The sequence below is a fragment of the Trichosurus vulpecula genome, chromosome 3 (genome assembly GCF_011100635.1).
Source record: "Trichosurus vulpecula isolate mTriVul1 chromosome 3, mTriVul1.pri, whole genome shotgun sequence".
NCBI lineage: Eukaryota > Metazoa > Chordata > Mammalia > Diprotodontia > Phalangeridae > Trichosurus > Trichosurus vulpecula.
The window spans coordinates 434278328-434297789 of NC_050575.1; the positions used below are offsets into that span (position 1 = coordinate 434278328).

General features: G+C 51.4%; 1 protein-coding gene across 15 annotated transcripts in view; it reads right to left on the reverse strand.

Moving 5' to 3' along the window:
* DYSF (dysferlin) overlaps window positions 1-19462 on the reverse strand; it is a gene marked incomplete at its 3' end in the record, with an annotated part of 227243 nt that overhangs the window by 81924 nt on the left and 125857 nt on the right. For all 15 annotated transcript variants that reach the window (XM_036749059.1, XM_036749057.1, XM_036749053.1 and 12 more), the window contains 8 exon segments: window positions 1357-1499; window positions 2557-2662; window positions 3103-3217; window positions 4257-4423; window positions 4560-4691; window positions 9464-9619; window positions 13683-13881; window positions 19078-19184. In XM_036749059.1, the coding sequence (XP_036604954.1) occupies window positions 1357-1499; window positions 2557-2662; window positions 3103-3217; window positions 4257-4423; window positions 4560-4691; window positions 9464-9619; window positions 13683-13881; window positions 19078-19184 (1125 nt within the window).

A 19462-nucleotide genomic window follows, 5' to 3' on the forward strand; every position in this document is an offset into this window, starting at 1 on the left:
CCAAGTCCCCATCTCCTCCTCCTCAGCTCCACCAGAAATCTGGACTCCCATTCACTCCGGACCCCCAGCTCTGACAGGTGAGCTTTTGCCCTGTTCCGCCAGGGCCCAGAGCTCTGTGTGACTTCCTGGCTGGCTCCTAACCATGCCCCATACAGTGCCTGGCACCAAGTAGGCACTAGATAAAAGCTAATTCTCTTCCCTGCCCCTGCTTTCCCACATCCCCTTAGTCCCCCATTAGAATATAAGCTCCCTGAGGGCAAGGACTATGTTGCTTGCTTGTTTTTGTATCTCCAAAGTTCAGCAGAGGCCCTGGCACATAATATGGGCTTAATAAGCATATTACCTAGCTGTCTGTTTGTCTATCACCTATCTCTTATACACCCATCTATCACCTATTGTTTATTGATCCATGATCTATGTATCCATCCTTTTATCTATATATGATCTATTTATCATCCATTTATCTATCCATCTATCTATTCATCTATCCATCCATCTACCTATCTATTCATCTACCCATCCATCTACCTATCTATTCATCCATCCATCCATCCATCCATCCATCCATCCACCTATCTCCCCATCTATCTGTTCATCCATCCACCCATCCATCCATCTATCTATCTACCTGTCTATTCGTCCACCCATCCATCCATCTATGTACCTATCTATTCATCCATCCATCTATCCTTCTATCTATTCATCCATCTTCTATCTACCTATGTGTTCATCCATCCATCTATCTATCTACCTGTCTATTCATCCACCCATCCATCCATCAATCTATCTACCTATCTATTCATCCATCCATCCACCCATCCATCCATCTATCCATCTATCTATTCATCTATCTATCTATCTATTCATCTACCCATCTATCCATCTACCTGTCTATTCATCCATCCATCTATCTATCTATCCATCTATCTGTTCATCCATCTACCTATCTATTCATCCATCCATCTATCTATCCATCTATCTATTCATCCATCCATCTACCTTTCTATTCATCCCTCCTTCTATCTATCCATCTATCTATTCATCCATCTATCTATCCATCCATCCATCCATCTATCCATCCATCCATCTATCTATCCATCTATCTATTCATCCATCCATCTACCTTTCTATTCATTCCTCCTATCTATCCATCTATCTATGATCCATCTATGATCTATCTATTTTTCTATTCAATAAGGGTTGTTTGAACAGTATAGGTCTCCTCTGTCATCAGGACTTGAAACACGGGAAGTGCATCCCCTTCTCCTTCTCTGATCCTGTGACCAGTGTGATAGGGCTAGGCTTGGCCTGAACCTTCCCAAATACCCCAACCCCGGGCTCCTCCCCGGGCCTCACCTTTATCAGTGCCTCCATCTGGTTGATGTCTCTTCTTCGAAGACGTACCCAGCGGCGCCGTCGGCTGGTGTGATACATCTTCTCTGCTGGAACCCAGTGCTTCGGCTTGCGGTCAGGTGGGATGGTGAGGCCATATTCCCAGCCTGGGAGAGACCAGGACCCAGGTGACTTGTCATTCCTCACAGTAGGGTTTCCCACCACCCCAGAGCATGGGGGAACAGGGACACCATGAGCCTTTCCCCAGGAGGAGAAAGGAGTTGTGGCTTTAGACTCTGGACCCATTGACCTGGTCATCTGGGGATAAGATGAGTGGTTCCAGATGGGGAGGAGGGAATTCTAGCTTGGCACAGTGCCTGGCACACAGCAGGCATTTGTTAACTGGTGATTGATTAAGTGATCATAGGATCCTAGTTTTCAAGCTGAAAGGGAGCTTATAAAGTCATAGGATCATTTAGAGCCAGGATGGACCTTACAGGTGTCTGTCCAATACCCTTACAGATAGGGAAACTGAGGCCCAGAGAAGTTTGTATATACTCATAGATAGGTACATGTTGTTTCCCCAATAGAACACAAGCTCTTTGTGGGCAGAAATTGCTTTATTTTTCTCTAGGTATCTCCAACACTGAACAAACAGAAGGAGCTTAATAAACATTTACCAATTAACTGTCTTGCCCAAGGTAAGTCACACAGGCAGTATGTTTTATGGCTGGGATTTGAACTCAGGTCCTCTGGTTCCAAATCCAGCATTCTTTCCAGTATCCCACACTGCCTATTATAGCTGAGGCCTAGTTATCGATGACATAGTTCTTTTTTGCAGGTTCCCAGGTGGCCCATTAAAACCAGGCCCAATTTAGTTGCTTTTAGAATCCCCAGCTAGAATGTAAACTCCTTGATGGAAGAGATTGTTCCATTTTTGTCATTGCATCCCCAGCACCCAGGTATATAGTAGGCACTTAATAAATGCTTGCTTAAGTGGGGTATGTTTCCATTGGGTTGCCCTGGCCTCAGCATCTCCACCAGCACCACCATCCAAGGTCAAAGAGACTGGACTGCTTGTTCCCAAAAGCCAATGGTGCTGGTGTTTTCCCACCAAGTGAAGCCAAACAGCTCAGTTAGGACAGGACTGCCTCCTGAGGGCAGGAAGGGGACCTGCCCTCTAGGCACAGAGACCCACTCCACCCCCTACCATAGCTGACCTACCTAGTTCATCAACAGCTCGGTTGAGATCTGTGGACCATTCTTCATCTTCCCACTTCCACCCCACAGGGCAGACGATATCATCCTTGGGAAGCACCTTCTCCCCATTCTAAGAGAGAGACAGAAACCGAGATGGGAGACAAAGATGGGAAGAGAGGAGAATGAGAAGGAAGAGAAAGAGGGAAATGAGTGAGACAAAGATGGGGGAAAGAGAAAGAAAGAAGAGCAGGGAAGAGGAAGACATGGGAGAGAGAAAGGGACAGATGGAGAGAAGAGGAACAGATAAAGATGGGGCAAGAGAGAGAGAAGGAAGAAAAAGACAGAGGGGAGAGAGAAGGAGAGAGATTGAGAAAAGAGAAATAGATAAAGAGGAAAAGATGATGACACAGAGTTAGCAACAGCTCTAGATGCATCCCCAAAGTCACAAGGAACCAAGCCCCTGGTTGGCTGAGACTAAGCCAGTGTCTCAGCCTCTCTGTGCCCCAAACCACCCCTCTGTAACCTGCAGTCAGGACCTTCTCCCACCCCATCCCCAGGGCCCCCCCTTACCACATCTGTGTAATTGTCACTCATGTAAATCCACTGGCCTCCGGGCAGTCGAGTCTGGTTCTCAAACACCTCCTCAACAAAGCTCAGGTGACCAGCATCTACATCGTGAAGCAGCCTGGGTTAAGAAAAGGGAGTTGGTCAGAAGGGTGGTTAGAGCCTTCTAGCAGAGCTGCTTATCTGAGAAGACCTCTGTTCCTACCCCACCATGGAGCCTGGATGTGGGTCACTGGGATGCCAGCTTTCTGGTGGGCATGACAGACAGAGTGTGAGGCAATGAGAGAGAGGAGGAGAGGGGAAGGGAGGGGAGGGGAAAGGAGAGACAGAAACAGAGACAGAAACAGAGACAGAGATAGAGAGATGAGATGAGATGGAAAATAGGGCAAAATCAGCAGAAAAACACAGTTAGTAAAATAAAAAGAAAGTGGCACCAAAAATAGAATAGAACCAGAAAGAGATGAAGGACAAAGAGAAGGAAAGAGACTCCACTACCACCCACCACCCCTACCAGAGAAAGTATGACAATACAGCAGCTAATAGCTGAGAAAAAGACACAGAGGTAACCAGAGACAGACAGAGAGAGAGAGAGAGAGAGACAGTGAGAGAGAGAAAAAGAGAGAGACTGAGGGTCACAGAGAGAGAGAGACAGAGAGAGAGACAGAGAAAGAGAGACTGAGGGAGAGACAGAGAGACAGAGACAAGGAGAGACAGAGACAGAGAGAGAGAGAGACAGAGACAGAAACAGAGAGAGAGAGAGAGGAGAAAGAAGAGATTGTAACAGAGAGAGAGAGAGAAGAAGAAGAAGAAGAAGAAGAAGAAGGGAAGGGAAGGGAAGGGAAGGGAAGGGAAGGGAAGGGAAGGGAAGGGAAGGGAAGGGAAGGGAAGGGAAGGGAAGGGAAGGGAAGGGAAGGGAAGAGAGACAGGGGGAGGAGAGGAGAGTGAGACTGTAACTGAGGGACAGACAGGCAAACAAACAAGAGAGCTGGAAACGGACAGACACGCAGACGCACAGTAGGCAAAGATGGACAGGCAAGCAAGAGGGAGGGAGAGATGGAGAGATCCTCCATGCTGATCAGAAACCCTCTTGTCACTCTGCTCTCCCTGCTCCACCCCACTCCCTGCCCAGCCTGCCAGGCTGCCCCAAGCCCCAGACTCACGTTTTCTCGGGACTCACAAACCAGTCCCCAGCCCAGTCCCAGCCAGCAGATGGACGGAAGCTGTCTTTGGGCAGTTTGATCTTGCTAGTGACATCAGAGAACTTGGGGTAGGTGAGGCCCACGGTCCCCCAGGTCCCCATCAAGGCCAGCTTTGTCTGATTCTCATACTAGATGGGGGGGGGAGAAAAAAGGGGCACTGAGCCTGGAAGGGAAGGAGAGGGGAACGGTCCAGGACTGTGATGCAGCCTGGAATTGAGTAGTGAGGGAGAAGGTGAGGAAGAAGAGGGAAGGGCAACTACTCACAGTTTCAGCAAAGACAGAGAGCTTCCCCTCAGCAAACTTGTTAAGCTCCTTCTCATCCACCGAAAGACCAAACCAGAGCTGGACCCGGATCTGGGCTGGCATCTTGGAGCCCTTCACTCCCTCCATCGGGTACTAGACACCAAAGGGGAGGGAAAGAAAACCAGGGCTCCTTCATTCAGCCCTCTGTCCTCAAGCAAGACCACACCTAGAGCCCCTAAGACGGACCCTAGTCTCCCTTTGGTCTTAAAGACGGTTCTGGCAAGAGATTTATCCACCGACCTCAAAAATCTAATGGCTCGCTTGAGTCCCTCATTTCACCATGTGGCCCTCGGTGAAGACAGAACCATTGGCCACTCCAAAAACAGTCAATTAAGGATCATTTATCAAGTGGCTCCCATGGGCTGGGTTGTGGATCCAAAGACAAAAAGAGGACAGCTCCTGCCAGGAGCGCTCATTTTCTGCTTCAATGAGAGGGGACCAGCAGAAGGAAAAGGCCCCGATCCCATCTCTAGTCCCAACAACACTGCATGTCTTCCAGCAGGTCACATCAACTCTCTGGTCCTTCATTTAACTATCATGTATAACTGAGAACCAGGGCTTAGGGGAAAGACCCCTGGGTTTGGCAGCAGAGAACCTGGGTTCAAATCCTGATTCTTGCTTCCAGCTGCCTCTGTGACTTTGGGCAAGTCATTTTAAGCTCACCATGCATCAGTTTTCTCATCTGTGAAATGGGATGCCTGGACTAGATAACATCTGAGATTCCAGCCAGCTCTACATCCATGATCTTACGGGCTGCCAAGTGCAGATACAGAAGCCAAGCCTGAGGGTCTCCCTGGGGCTGCTGCAAGTGAGCCTTACTCGGCCCGATATCCCCCAAATCACAGAATCTCAGAGTTGGAAGGGACCTCAGCCGCCATCAAACCCAAGCCATACCTGGACGAGGAACTGGACTCTAAAATAATTTCTTAGTCGCCATTTCTAAGCCCCCCATTGGGGGGAAAGAGAAGAGGAGGGCAGTGCTCAGTGTCTGGAAATCTCTCCCAACCTCCAGCCTAAACCTACCTCTTTCCCCCCTGCTCTTAGGGCTGCCCTCCGGCACCACGTAGAACAAGGGTGACCCCTCTTCCCATGGGTCTGAGAACGGGCTTGAGCCAAAGTTTTACACATCAGATCTTAGAAATGGACAAATATTTTGAAAAGAATAAAATGTTCTGGTCATATAAGTATTATTATTGGCATTATTATCATGACTGTCATTAATCTAATCCATCGCTAAATGCTTACTCCGTGTACAGGCTCCCCGCTAAGGGCCACTGACACAAAGACAGTGATGATAACAGTCATGATGATAGTCATGGAACATTAATTATTTGGGGCTGCCACGTGGCCAACAAATCCAGCCTCAGCTGCTTACTGTGTGGCCCTAGGAAAGGCGCGTCACCCTATTTGCCTCAGTTTCCCCATCTGTAAAAAGGGGCACAAGCAGATCTCTAAGACTCCCTCCTGCTCAAAACCTTATGATTCGGTGACTTTGGTGAAAATTAGCTTATTGGAAACTTTCTTCCTGGGACACCTGAGTTAGAAACAAATTTAGGATTGGGGGGCAGTTGTCAATAGTCAGTGAACATTTATTAAGTGCTTGCTGTGTGCCAGGCACTGTGCTAAGCACAATCCCTGGCCTCAGGACCTCACAGCCTAATAGGGGACAATATATGAAAAGACAGGGAAGAAAACAAGCTTCTCCTTCTCCCATCTTACAGTTTAAGATGCATTCATTCACTCATTATTCACGACCTCTTAGGAGCCACTCAGTACGTGTGACCTTGGACAAGTCACTTAAGTGGGAGGAGGTGCTCCTTAGTTAACAGTGTGGCCCAGTGGTAAGAGCCGGATTGGAAGACCTGGGTTACACTTAATACTTGAGTGACTTTGGGTTAACCCTTATCACCCTGGATTCTAGTTTCCTCACCTGCCTGGAAGGGGTGCGTCAACCTATGACCTCTCTTTGCAGCCTTGTAACTTTCAGACCAGAGTACCTCGGTCCCCAATCCCCTAAACGTGCTTTCTCCCCCATTAGAATATATGCTTCTTGAGGGCAGGAGCTGTCTTTGCTTTTGTATTTCTGCCCCCAGCATTTAGCACGGTGCTAGGCCATAGTAGGCCCTTGATATTTTTTTTCATTTATTCCTGACAGGGCTGAGCTCAATGGCCCCTGAGATCCTGTCTATCTATAGACCTGTTCTTAGCACTGTCCCCATGAGGAGCTTGACCACAGGCAGAGCACTTTACCTCACCATCTGATTTGATTTTCATGATGGCCCCACGAGGAGCCAGGCAAGGAGCACAGACCAAGCTTGCTCTTTGCCCTAAAGTGGCAGCTAGTAAGCGATGGAGTCGGACCTTGAACCCAGGTCATTGCCCCCGCCCCAGCTCTCTCCTCCGGCAGGGCCAGCCTTATTTCATACCCTCCCATCACGGCCGGGGCAGCCTGAGCGGCACTTGCTTTCCCCTCGTCGGGGAAGGGAGAGGCTGCTGGGCCCAGATGTTGCCCGCACCCCCCACACCACAAGCCTCTGACTATGGAAACATCCCCCATCACTCATTCCCTCACTCATCACTCAGCTGCGTCCTCTCTCCCTCTCCCCCCAAACAGAGACAGCTGGAATTCCCACCCACCACCGGGCTCCCTGGGGCCTGCCCCCCCAGCCAGCCCGCTCTCCCCAAAATAGCTCTGACAATTGGAGAAATGTCTACTTTGGGGTTCTGCTCTCTGGGCCGCCGATCATTTTTTCCGACCTCGGCTGAAGTGGAGAAACACCAATGTTTTTTTGGTCTCTGCTCCCGGCCAACATTTTTTCTCCGTTTACTCAGGACACTCTGGAGAAGCTCATGAACTGAGTGGGGAAGACTCGAAGGAACAATTTTCTCTCTATTTTTTTTCTCACACTTGGAGCCAGGGTAAATTTTCAGCTTAGATTTCCCTGACGCTGTGGGGTCTGGGGGTCGGAGCCATAGCCTGGGTCCCTGCCATCAGGACTCACTTCATAATCCCGTCCCCCCCAAATGTAGCACTGAAAAGGACCTTAGAACATCTAAGTCCAACCTCCTCCACTTTTTCCAATGAAGAAACTGAGGCCCTGAGGGGGGAAGGGTTCACCCCAGGTCAAACAAAAAGGAAGAAACAAAGCCAGAATTTGAATCCAGAGCCTCGGATGCCAATGGGGTGCTTTCCCTGCTCTGTGATGCTGACTTTTCTTCCAGGAAGCTTTCTCTAATTAACACCCACTCTGCTCTTGGGAGAAGTCAGCAAGGCATAGGGACAAGCTTTAGGATCCCAAGATGTGCACGTGGGTCACGCCCATCCTAGCTGGGCGACCACAGGAGACTCCTTTCATTCCACAGAACTCAGATTCTTCCTTCATAGAATGACGGGGTCATGCCCGGTGGCCCCTGAGGGCCCGTCCAGCTCGTCCCATATGAGAAAGTGCCCCATGGCACCCCCTCTTCTGTGCCCACACTAGAGCCCGGGACGAGCCTGGCCAGCAGGACAACACCATGTTGCCGGGGCCAAAGCAGCCTTGTCTGATTATTCTCCAAATTAATGAGCCTGTGGACGGCCCAGAGAGTGTGGGCTACCAGGCAGCCGGCCCTAGCACTGAGCATCCACTCCCCTGCCGAGCCGCCACGAAGACCCCTCCCCATGAGGGACAGGAGGGGGCGCAGGAGGACAAACAGGAGGGATGGCCAAGCACTAGAAACGTGGAGGCTGGAGAAAGCTAAGGGCCGTAGCTAGACAGCCCCGAAGAGAGAGGTGCCCCTTCTCAGACCATGCAGCCCCGGGGATAGGAAAGAAGGCTTCTCCCCTTTCCACGGCTGAGCGGATTGTGGAGGACCCAAGCCCAGGCCAGGGCAGGTTAAAAGGGAGGTCCCTGGTGGACCACAGCGGAGAGGCTCCACGGGGATGAGGCCTGGCCCAGCCCTGCAGCCTGGAGAATGCCCCCACTGTGCCCCCTACCCTCTAAAGCCCCTAAGTCATGGAGAGGAGCCCTGGACCCCACCCTGAAGGAGACCCCAGAAGGAAACAAGCAGTCTCTCCACTGAAGAGACAAGGTGGGGCCATAAAAAGAACTAGCTTTGGAGTCAAAGGTCCTGAGTTCAAATGCTGACACTGTCTCTTCTTACTTTTGTAGCCTGGGACAACTTCCCTACATGAAAGAATTGGGCTCCATGACCTCTAAGGTTCCTTTCTCATACATGCAGAACCTAGGATTCCCTCTGTGGGCCTCATTTTCCCTATCTGTAACTCACCAGGAGTTAGACTAGACAATCTCTAAGGCTATTTTCCATCTCTAAATGCTACAGTTCCACAAAAGAAAAAGTGCTAGACTTGGAGTCAGAGGACCCAGGTTCAAATCCTGGCAAGGCTGCTTCCTAACTCGTGACTTTGGGCAGACGGTCCCCCTCTGGCTCTCAGTGTCCTCCTCTGTAAAATGAGCACATTGGATCTGACGGCCTCGGGGGACCCTCCCGGCTCTGACTCTGGGATCCCAGACTAGGTTACGATCTGGGGTCTGCTCCCTCCTAGCCGCGTGATCTTGGCCACGTCACTTCATCCCTCTCTGTGCCTTGGTTTACTATGAAATAGGGGCTAGGATGCGACAACCTCGGAGGCTCCTTCTGGCTCCAAATACAGGAGACCCGAGGAGCCCATTTCCCAATAGACTTTGGGGTCGCAGGTCTGGGGGGCGTCGAGGGGCGCCAAGGGCTGGGGGCTGTTCTCGGTGGGTTCTCGCCCTCACCCCTGGTTTTCACCCAGGCGCGCAGTCCGGCCAGGGTGGCAGGAGCGGCTGTGGGAGGCCAGGGGAGTGCTAAGCCACCCAGGACCCGGGGGAGGAAAGACTTACTTTCAGAAATACCGTCTGCAGTCTCCCACAGTTCTTGCCACAGCACTTGGCCCCGCGCCGGGAGAAGAGGATCTCGTGGGCCGGCACACGGTGGTAAGCCACGCGCTTGTCCCCCTGAAGCATCCAGATCACCACGTCGGGCAGGCTGTTCTGGGGCTAGGGTGGGGAAGGCAGACAACGATGGCGGGCGCTGTGAGTGCTGGCCGGGGGGGTGCTCCGACCCTGCCCATCCCCGCCGGCCCAGACATCCTTGGCAACCTCCCTCCCCCAGCCCACCTTGCCAAATCCCAACCATCCTGCAAGGCCTGGTTCAAATCCCCCCTTCTCCAGGAAGCCTTTCCCAAGGAACTCATCCCGGCCACCTCCGGAAATCGAACACTTCAAAGTCTAGACCACAGTCTGGTCCCAGACCCATCCCAGACCCTTCCCCCCCTCCTCCTCCCTTGGCTTTCAGAGATTGGAAGTGCCCCGAGGGCAGGGCTGACTCTTAGACTCCATTTAGGAGGGGCAGAGAGCCAGGCTCAAGAATCTGAAGAAATTCTTTATTCCACTGGGCCCCCGAGGGCAGAATTAGAAGCTGTGCGTTGGAAGGGATGGGGAGGCAAGGTTTAGGCTCTATAATAGGAAAAGAAAAGTCTTGGAGGAATGGGTGCTATGGACGATTTGAACTCTGGTCTTCCTGACTCCAGGGCAATACCCGGCTGCCCCAGCCTCAAGGCCAGGAGGACCTGGGTTCAAGTTCCATCTTCAACGCGGGCTAGCTATGTGACCCTGGGTAAGGTCACTTAATATCTCAGTGTTCTTGACTCTAAGACTATTCAGCTGCAGAGGGTGCCCACCTGCATTGGTGGAAGGCATTCCCTCACCTGGGGGTTCTTTATACCGTCGAAATCACAGTCCTGTCTCTATCCCTATGAGCAAGAAACCAACAAATTTCCCAACAATGAGATCTGTGCTCAAAGTGAAAGGAGAAGGAAGTGTTCCCCTCTGCTGGAGGATAGGGTTTTTCAAGCAAAACCTAGATGACCCTGGGGCAGAGGAGGGGGAGGGTCATGGAGGGGCCATTTTGTTGAGATCTCTTCCACCTTCCACATCCTCAAGGTGGTTCTGAAGACGAGGACTGGTGAGTGGCCTTACCGGGCTGGCCACAAGCTCACGAAATCCTGGGCCCCAGAAACTCAAGAATGACCTATACCGCTATCAGTGAAAGGTGCTTTCAAACCGATAGAATCACAGACCACGGAGGCCCAGTTCCTCCATCCTTTGACTCAAATACAGGAGCCGAGACAACACCGAGCTGGGGGGAGGCCCCTGCTCGCCTCCATCAGGGCCAAACGAGTCTCCACAACAACCTCATTGGGGCCTTTGGGGGCTCCTCCTCCCTCCAGGCCGCCTTCTAAGGCCACCTTCTTCTCATTTAGACTCTGTACCAGGAGAAGCTTGCTAGCAATCCCAGCTGCCTCGGGTGGTGTTGGGTCCCCGTCAACAGAGGCAAACACCTGTCAGGCTTATTGGAGAGGGGAGTCCTCCCAATGAGGACCCTTCCCGATCTGACCCTCCTCCTGTCTCTCCCACAGTATGCAGTGCAGGTCTGGGCACATGAGAGGAACTCAGTAAATTTTTACTGATAGTGAAAACTAACTTTCATATAGCCCTTAAAGCTGTGCAGGGTGTTTTACATCTACCATTTTACTGGATCTCGCAACAACCCTGGGAGGTGGGTGTTATGATGATCCCATTTCACAGAGGAGGAAACTGAGGCAAACTGGGTTAAGTGATTTGCCCAGGGTCACACAGCTGGTGTCTGAGGCAAGATTTAAACTCAAGTCTTTCTGACTCCAGGCCCAGCACTCTATCCAGGACTCTAAAACACCGTATTCTAGACAAGGCCAGACAAACTGGTCTCATTGACATTCCCCATATGTGACATCCCATCTCCCACCTCCATGACTTGGCACAGGCTGTGCCCTCCCTCATAGAACCTCTAGCTTCCTTCAGAGTATAACTAAGGTACCTCCTTCTACGGGAGGTAGGTCATTAGGGTTACAGAAGTGGACTCCTTTTCTGGATCCCTCTACCTATTAATGCTGCCCCTGAAATTATTTCTCTACATAATTATGTATTTCTCTATATAATTTTGCAGGAGAGAGGCTGGTGTGTTATATTACAAAGGTGTCAGACTCACAGCGTGAGCCAGATTAAAATGTAATTAGGGAATATTTAACTAAATAAATAAAAATACAACATAGGTAATGTTAATTTGAGATTTTCTAGATCAACCTGTGGCCCAGCAGGTATGGACAGCAAGCTGGCCCTGAAGCCGGGGAAGACCCGGGTTCAAATGCTGCCTCTGACACATACTGGTGGCATCATCCTGGGTTAGTCACTTATTTACTACAGTCTAGGATTATAAATTGCCAAGAAGGTGCTGACCGGTACCAGTAGGAAAAGGTCCTGACAGGAGAGTTCCCGTGAAATCACAGGCCCAGGCAAAGGAAAAATCATTTTGTACATACTTAGTTCTGCACATATGCCCCCTCCCCCAGCAGAATGTGCGCTCCCTGAAGGCAGAGACTTTGTCTCTGTATTCTCAATGCCCATCACAGTACCTAGCATACAGGTGGCACTCAATAAACGCTTATTGGTCTGGGTTTACCTGAGGTTCATTCTGTACCCCAGATCAAGTCCATGCTCTAGCAGAGATTAAGGGGTAAGTCTATGACCAGGATGAATTTATAGCCAAGATCAGGGGGTCTGCTTGTAGGAGAAAGGGCATATGCATTCTATATAGCGCCTACTGTGTGCCAGGCACTGTGCTGAGTACTTTTTAAAAAAATAGTATCTCATTTAATTCTCAAAAAAGCCCCGAGGTGCATCCTGATGATCTCCTTCACCCTTCAGGAAACAGAGACAAAGGTTTTTTTAGGGACTTGCCCAAGGTCACAGAGCTGGGGGGAGGGGCGGGAGGACAGTATCGGTTCGAGGTCACAGAACGGCTTTCCTCTGTATAACTACGTGGCCCAGACAGAGACCAAAGCCATAGCCCCGGCCTCATTAGGACCAGGATCTAACCACTGAGCTAACAAGCTGCAGGCATGAGCTCCTTTTCACAGGGAAGGAGCCCAAAGTTAGCTTTACCGGATGAATGTTTCTGGATGCCTTCCTTCGGCTCTGGAATTCTCCCGACTTCCAACCCTCCCCAGTCTTTGGGAGAGCTAACTCCTCCGGAAATTCTTCTCCCCAGCCTTCCCCCTTCTCTTCATCCTCCAAATCTCTACCTCAGCACGGACTGTAATAAATCAACAACCTCTCCCACCACCACCACCACCTCCTCCCAGCCCCCTGACCTCCCTGAGGGGGGGTCTCCAGCCCCCCTCCAAAGGGAGCTTGCTCTCTTTCCCTCGTTCCATCTGCCTCTGGGGATACCACGGGCAGCTCTGGCTACTGCACCTCAAGGAAGGCCTTTGAGCTCTGGGCCTCAGTTTACTATCCACAAAATGAACAACCTCGAACTGAACGCCTTCTAAATTCCCTCGCAAGTCTTGAGCTGCGGTCTTGTCTTCCCAGGACTTCCGTGGGACATTCTGGCTCTGTTTAAGTCCTAGGACGGTAACTTCATTTCTACTTCGGAAGTTTGGTCTTCTAATCAAGTAATATTTTAGCAATCTGAGATTTCGTGGCCCTGTGACTATCCGATCAATCCATAAACAAGCATCCACCCAACACTACTAGCATGAATGAAGCTCTTAGAGATCAACAACAGACGAGGAGCCCCTTCCCTCAGGGAGCGAACATTCCCTCGTGAATAGCCAACCCCTTTCAGGGTCAGTGTCCCAAAGAGGGATGGGAAGGGGGTGACATCGTGAGAAAAGGGGATGTAGAAAGCCTTCAATGCTGCAGAGCAGAGACCTCTAAGCCACTACCAGCTAGCCTTTGCACAGCCGTGTTTGAGGGTGGCGGAGGACTTCACAAATTTATCTCATTTCATCTCCCCAGCCCCCCTGGGAGACAGACACCATCATTACCCTCTTTTAGGGATGAGGAAACCAAAGACCCCAAAGGAGATAATACTGAGAAACAGAGTTAGCAGTAGAAGGGGCCTCAGAAGAATCTAGGCCCTGAACTCCCAACCCTCATTGAAGAGGAAGGAGCCAGAGTCGGTCCTGATCCCCAAGGAGTCACTTCCAGTTCTAAGGCTCCCGACCCTCCCCGGGGCTACCTCCTCGGCCAGGGCTCGGAGCCGCAGAAGCCAGTCTTCTGCCTGCTCCAGGGCCGCCGCCAGGTCCTCGTGGGCGCTGGCATGCTTCAGCTCAAGGGCAGCGTGCATGATCTGGGTCAGGTTGCTGGTTCGAAGTCGGTACAGGTAGTGGTCCAGGTGCGTGGCTGAAGGCTTCTCCCTGACATCCACCAAAGGCTGACTGTCCATGAAGGAGAGACAACAGGTGCATGTGTGATAGCAGAAATAAACTAGACTTCCTCCCTCCTCTCAGCACAGGGGTGGTGGATTCCCAGGGCAGAGCAAGGCGGACGTGGTCAGACACGACAAACAGACCCATTACTTTTGCTCAGGGGACGACTGAGGAATGACAGCAACGTCTTTAAAAGCATCAGCAAAATGTTTATTTTTTCTTACAAGGTTTACAAAGTGCTTTCTCCATAAAATCACAGTGGTAGGTAGGTCATGCATATTATTATTTACAGGTGAGGAAACTGAGTCTCAGAGCCCTGAGGGGAGACCCTCAGTTACATGGCCAGTGGGTGGCAGAACTAGGGCCTGAACCTCCTTCTCTTGCCCCCAAGTCCAACTGTCTTTCCACTATGCCCCACCATGAGGCCTTTCATGGATGGAGCACTGAACTTGGAATCAGGAACATTTGGGTTCAAATCACACCTTGGTCTCTCATTAGTGGTGTGACCCTGGGCAAGTCACTTCAACCTCATCTGTAAAGTGAGGATCATAATTATAGCTAGAATTTATATATTTGGATCCCCAGCACTGAGCACAGGGCTCAGCACATAGTAGGTGCTTTATTGATTGATATAGTGCCTACTATGTGCTAAGCACTCTACTGATCACTTTACAACTGTTATCTCATTGGAGCTTCACAATAACCCTGGCAGGAAGGAATTATTATTACCTCCGTGAGGAAACTGAGGCAAAAAGTGGTCTATAGACCCGCCCAGGGTCACACAGCTGGTAAGTGTCCAAGGCCAGATTTGAACCCTTAACATAAGTGAGCAAAGGGCTAGACACACTAGAGTCAGGCACCCACTGTGAAATGTATGGGACCCTGACAGGCCACGGCAGACAGACAGAAGGCTGATGGCCAAGGATAGATAGATGCCGACCCCCTGCTGCTCAACACATCCCTCTGGCCCTGAGCATCCCCCAGGTGGGGGAGAAGGAGACCAAGAGCCAGAAACACAAACCTCACAAGCTGTATCAGGGAGGAGACCTGAACGGAGTGTTAGCTCTCCTAAACAGACCAGGGAGGGGGAGTGGGAGTGGGAGGTGTTTGCTCCCCTTTAGAATGAAGGCTCCCTCTGGGAAGGGGACCATAAGCACCCCAAGTCTGAGCCCAGGCTTGCCCCACATGTCCTCTGATCCAGGGTCCTTGTCCAGGGGGGCTCCCTTCCCGATGAGGGGGGGTCCAAATGACTAAAGTCCCTGCAGACTGGAGAATTCATCCACCCACTCCTCCTGAGCAACCTCAGAAGAAAGCCAGGGGATGTTGGTGTGGAAAGAGACAAAGGGGGCTGCCTGCCCCACACCCCTAGCCCCAAGCTCAGCCCAGCCAGCCATGCCATGTGCCCCGGCCCGAGTGGCCGGCCTGCCAGCTGCCTGCCTTGTCCCGTCCTGCTCTTCCCCTCCTGAAGCAGAAGCAGCAGCAGCCTTGTCTGGGCTCCCCACTCCCGGCTCCACGCTGATTTATTTCTCTGCCAATCTCCCCAAGCTATGCAGAAGCAATTACCGCCCGAGCGGCACCAGCGCCTGCCCGCCCGCCCGCCAGATACGCTGCCTTGGCAGCCTTCAGCCTCACGACATTTTTCCTGTTATTTTTTTTAATTGAATTTTGAAGGGGGGTGGGCAGGGAGGGGGAACCGAGAGCCAGCTCCATCTCAGGGAAACCTAAGCCCCAGGGCCTGGTTCGGGTCACGTAGCACAGCAAAGCCTGGCCAAGAGGAAGCTCTGGTGCTGGCTAGGGAGGGTTGGGGTGGGCTGGAGGGCGGGGGTCCTCTCCATTACTCCAGCTCGACGGTCGGGGGTCCTTCCCAGAAGAAGCAAAACAGTAACCTCGGGCCAGTACCTGGCCTGCCAGTTTGGGAGCGGGCCCTGCCTGGGGCCGCTGCAGGGAAGCCCAGGCAGCCACTTGGAAGGAGAAGCCTGCAGTGATGATTTATGTCTCCGCCTAAGGGACAGCATCTGGGGGAAGCTGGGAGACTGGCCACAGAGGGGAAGTTTTCAGGGAGGCCATGAGCCCTGCCAAGGCTCTCTGAGCAAATGCCTGGTATCTCCCAGTCTAATGAGAGACCTGTGCCCCTCCTGATCAACAGGAAAACTCCAAGGGGAGACGAGTGCCAGGGGAGGTGGGGAAGGGCCTCACCACTCAGTTATCTACCCAGGAAGATGAGGGCAGGGTGGGGGGGTGGGGAATGGTTATGGCAAAAAGAGGAGCAGATACTGCCAAAGGCAATGGATGCCCACAAATGTTCTGTCTGGCTTTGGGAACAGGGACAGGGAGCCTACGTAGGATGTGAAGACACCTCCAAACAATCCCAAAAAGATGTCTGGGACAAAGCCTCCGAGCTCTGCGCCTCCTGTGGGATCAGCATGAGCCAGTACATCAAGGATCTGAGGGGGGAGACCCAGTCCCTGGCTTTGGGGAGTCCCTGATCTAACGAGGGGATGAAAGCCCCTCCTAGGGGCCTGGTCTGATAGGAGACCATCAAGGAGCTGTGGATCGAATAGAGAGACATGACCTCTGTGCTTCTGGAGAGAAAGAATTTCTCCCCTAAGATCTTTGGGAAGTTGTCATTTCTGTCTGCCCATCCTACCCACGGGGAGCTCCTCAGGGGCAGACAGATGATGAGAGGTGCGTCTGGGGCAGGTGGAGGTATCAAACCTCAGCACGTCACAGCTTCTCTATTAAGGAGGGAGACAGTCTGAGGAGGCCGTCCGAGGCCCAGAGAGGCTGAGTCACCTGCCCAGGGTCACTCAGCCAGCATCCAACAGAAATGTAACCAGGAATCGCTATTGAGGGAGGGGGAGGAGTGGGAAACCCTTGCAGAAAACAGAGAGGATGCTTTGGAGGGGAGGCTGAAAGAGCCTTAAAGCCAACCCCACCCAAACCCCCAAAATGTCATATCACAGAAAGACGGAACTATTTTACAGAGAGGGAAACCAAGGTCTCAGAGAAGGGAAAGAGCCAGCTCACAGTCACAGGAAAGTGACTTCAGCTCAGTGAAATTGTGGCTGAGCTGAGACAGTCAAATGGAGGCCAAGTCTTAGGCTCCCAGGACTGAGAGCCGATAGTCTGGTGTAACAGAGAGGGTGCTAGACATGGGTTCGAATCCTGCCTCGTGAACTTAGTGGCCGTGTGACCCTGAGCAAGTCACTTAAGCATCATTTGAGAGATGAGGCAGTTGGCCTCACTGACTGCTAAGGCTCCTTGGCAATCCCACTGGGAGCCCACTGGGTCCAACCCTCTATTCTTCCAGTAGTGAAGACAAAGGCTCAGTAAGTCAGAGCAGCAGACCCAGGTGTTCAAACTCCCTGTTCATTTCCCACCAGGCTGCCCTCCTCTGGACTTTTCCATCACAGCCCCTCCCCTCCTGGCTTTTCAGCTGCTTCCCTAGTCGAATGTCAGCTCCCTGAGGGCAGGGACTGTCTTTGTTTTATTATTTGTATCTGTTTTCTCAGAGCTTAGCACAGAGACTGGCACATAGTAGGTGCTTAACTGACTGACAGGTTGTTGAAATGTGACCTCCATCAGGAATGGCAGCTCCGGCTCGTATTCGTCAAACAATAAGAATTTCTTAAATGGTTTAGAATCGTTTCAAATATACCCTGAGCATATTGTCTCCCGGATGGAAGGCCAGCCCCCAGAGCGCCTGGACAAGTTAGTTTTTTATCTTTGTAACTCTAGTGCTTTGCACAAAGCCTAGTAGATAGTAGGCACTTAATAAATGCTCGTTTGATTATGATTGGTTGTTATGTCAGGCACTGGGAGCACAGAGCCGAAACCTAGAATCCCAGACCTCAGGGAGCCATCATTCTCAACAAAGGATTTCCAAAAGGGAGAAAGGGAGTATTTGCCCCTGGCAGAATGTTGGCTTCTTGAGGACAGGGACTATTTGCCCTTGAATTCCTACCACATACCGGTCCCGTGATGTGTTTGCTGAAGAGATTCGTGACTGTGCATGTCTTAGCGCACTGACCGGCTCCTGGACCACTCACCACACGTGTCAGATAACCTGGGATGCCCCGGTTTCCCCCGTCCCCGCCTAGTACTAGCTCAGGGCTCTCCAAACACAGCAGTTTGCACCATAAATCTTCACTGAATAAACGGATGAATGAATGAGTGAGAATAACACAGTTTGCAGCATTTGCAAGACCATATGTTTTCATGGATCACTCTGTGCCAGGGTCTTTTCCCTCCATCCCATTCTGCCTCCTCAGGGGATAGGGGAGACTATTAGAGACACCACACACACTGACTGGTGTGCTCCTCCGTGAGCCCATTGACACAAATGCACAATTTTACATAAGAGAAAACCTAGCACAGCTCAGTGGATAGAGCGCTGGACTTGGGGTCAGAAAGACCTGAGTTCAAATCCTACCTTGAGCACTTACTGGCTGTATGACCCTGGACAAGTCCCTTGGCCACTCTAAGACAGTTTCCTAAGGTACAGATGGTGGGCCATCAGCTCTGATACATCCCTCATTTGTCTTCTGTTCCAACCTTCATTTCACAGACTCACAGGGTGAGGAGGGAAGGCAATAAGCATTTGAAGAGTGCCTACTATGTGCCAGGCACTTGCTAAGTGCTTTATAAATGTCATCCTGTTTGATCCTGTCCTCTGCTATCCTCTCTGCTCTACCGATTCAGAGCCCAGACTTTTGACTCCGAATCTGATGTGATTTCTCTAATAATGCACTCTCCGGCTCCCTTTTGCTCAAACTAACAGTCAGCCTTGTCACTAAGAGGAGCTGTCAAGTCACTCTCCTCTGAGTTATCTTGGGAGGGGATGTGGAGATCAGCCCCAGCACCACCCCCAGCAAGGCAAGAGAACTTGGCAGACAAGGGGCAGCTAGGAGCTTCTCCTGGAGATCCCATCAGGGATCCCGAACCAGAGACACAATGCTGCCCATTCAGGTGGGCCCCGGGACAGGCTCAGACCAGCAGCACGGCCGGGAGATTTATGACCTGCTCTAAATATCACCTTTTCAGCTTCGTGCCTTGGCTCTGAAACCTCTGAAAGGGGTGGGAGGCCAGGCGTGCTCCATCCAGCCTAGCACCCCCTTCACTCCCACTTGGGACAGACTGAGCATCAAAGATAATGGGGGTGGGGTGAGGAGGGGAGAGAGAAGACACGAGAAAAGCCGCAAATACCTGCAGTCAGAGATGAGGTTGTCGATCACCTGAGCTACCAGGCCATCGAGGTCTTCGGCTGAGAACTGAGCCTTGAGAGCTACATGGACCTGATTCAGGCCAGCTTCCTAAAGGGGGAGGGCAAAGAGAGAGATGGAGTTACCACAGTGGAAAGGACTTGACAGCCCCCTCCCCTCCCACCTCCTTCCCAGGCATAACCCAGTTTCTTTTTGGTTTGTGCACATTTTTTGTATGTGGTTTTCCATTAGATTGTGAGCTCCTTGAAGGCAGGGACCATGCTTTTACTTTCTTTTGTGTGCTTGGCACTTAGCACAGTACCTGGTGCATAGTAGGTGCTTCATAAATGCTTATTGACTTATAAAGTATAACATTAGAACAGAAAGCT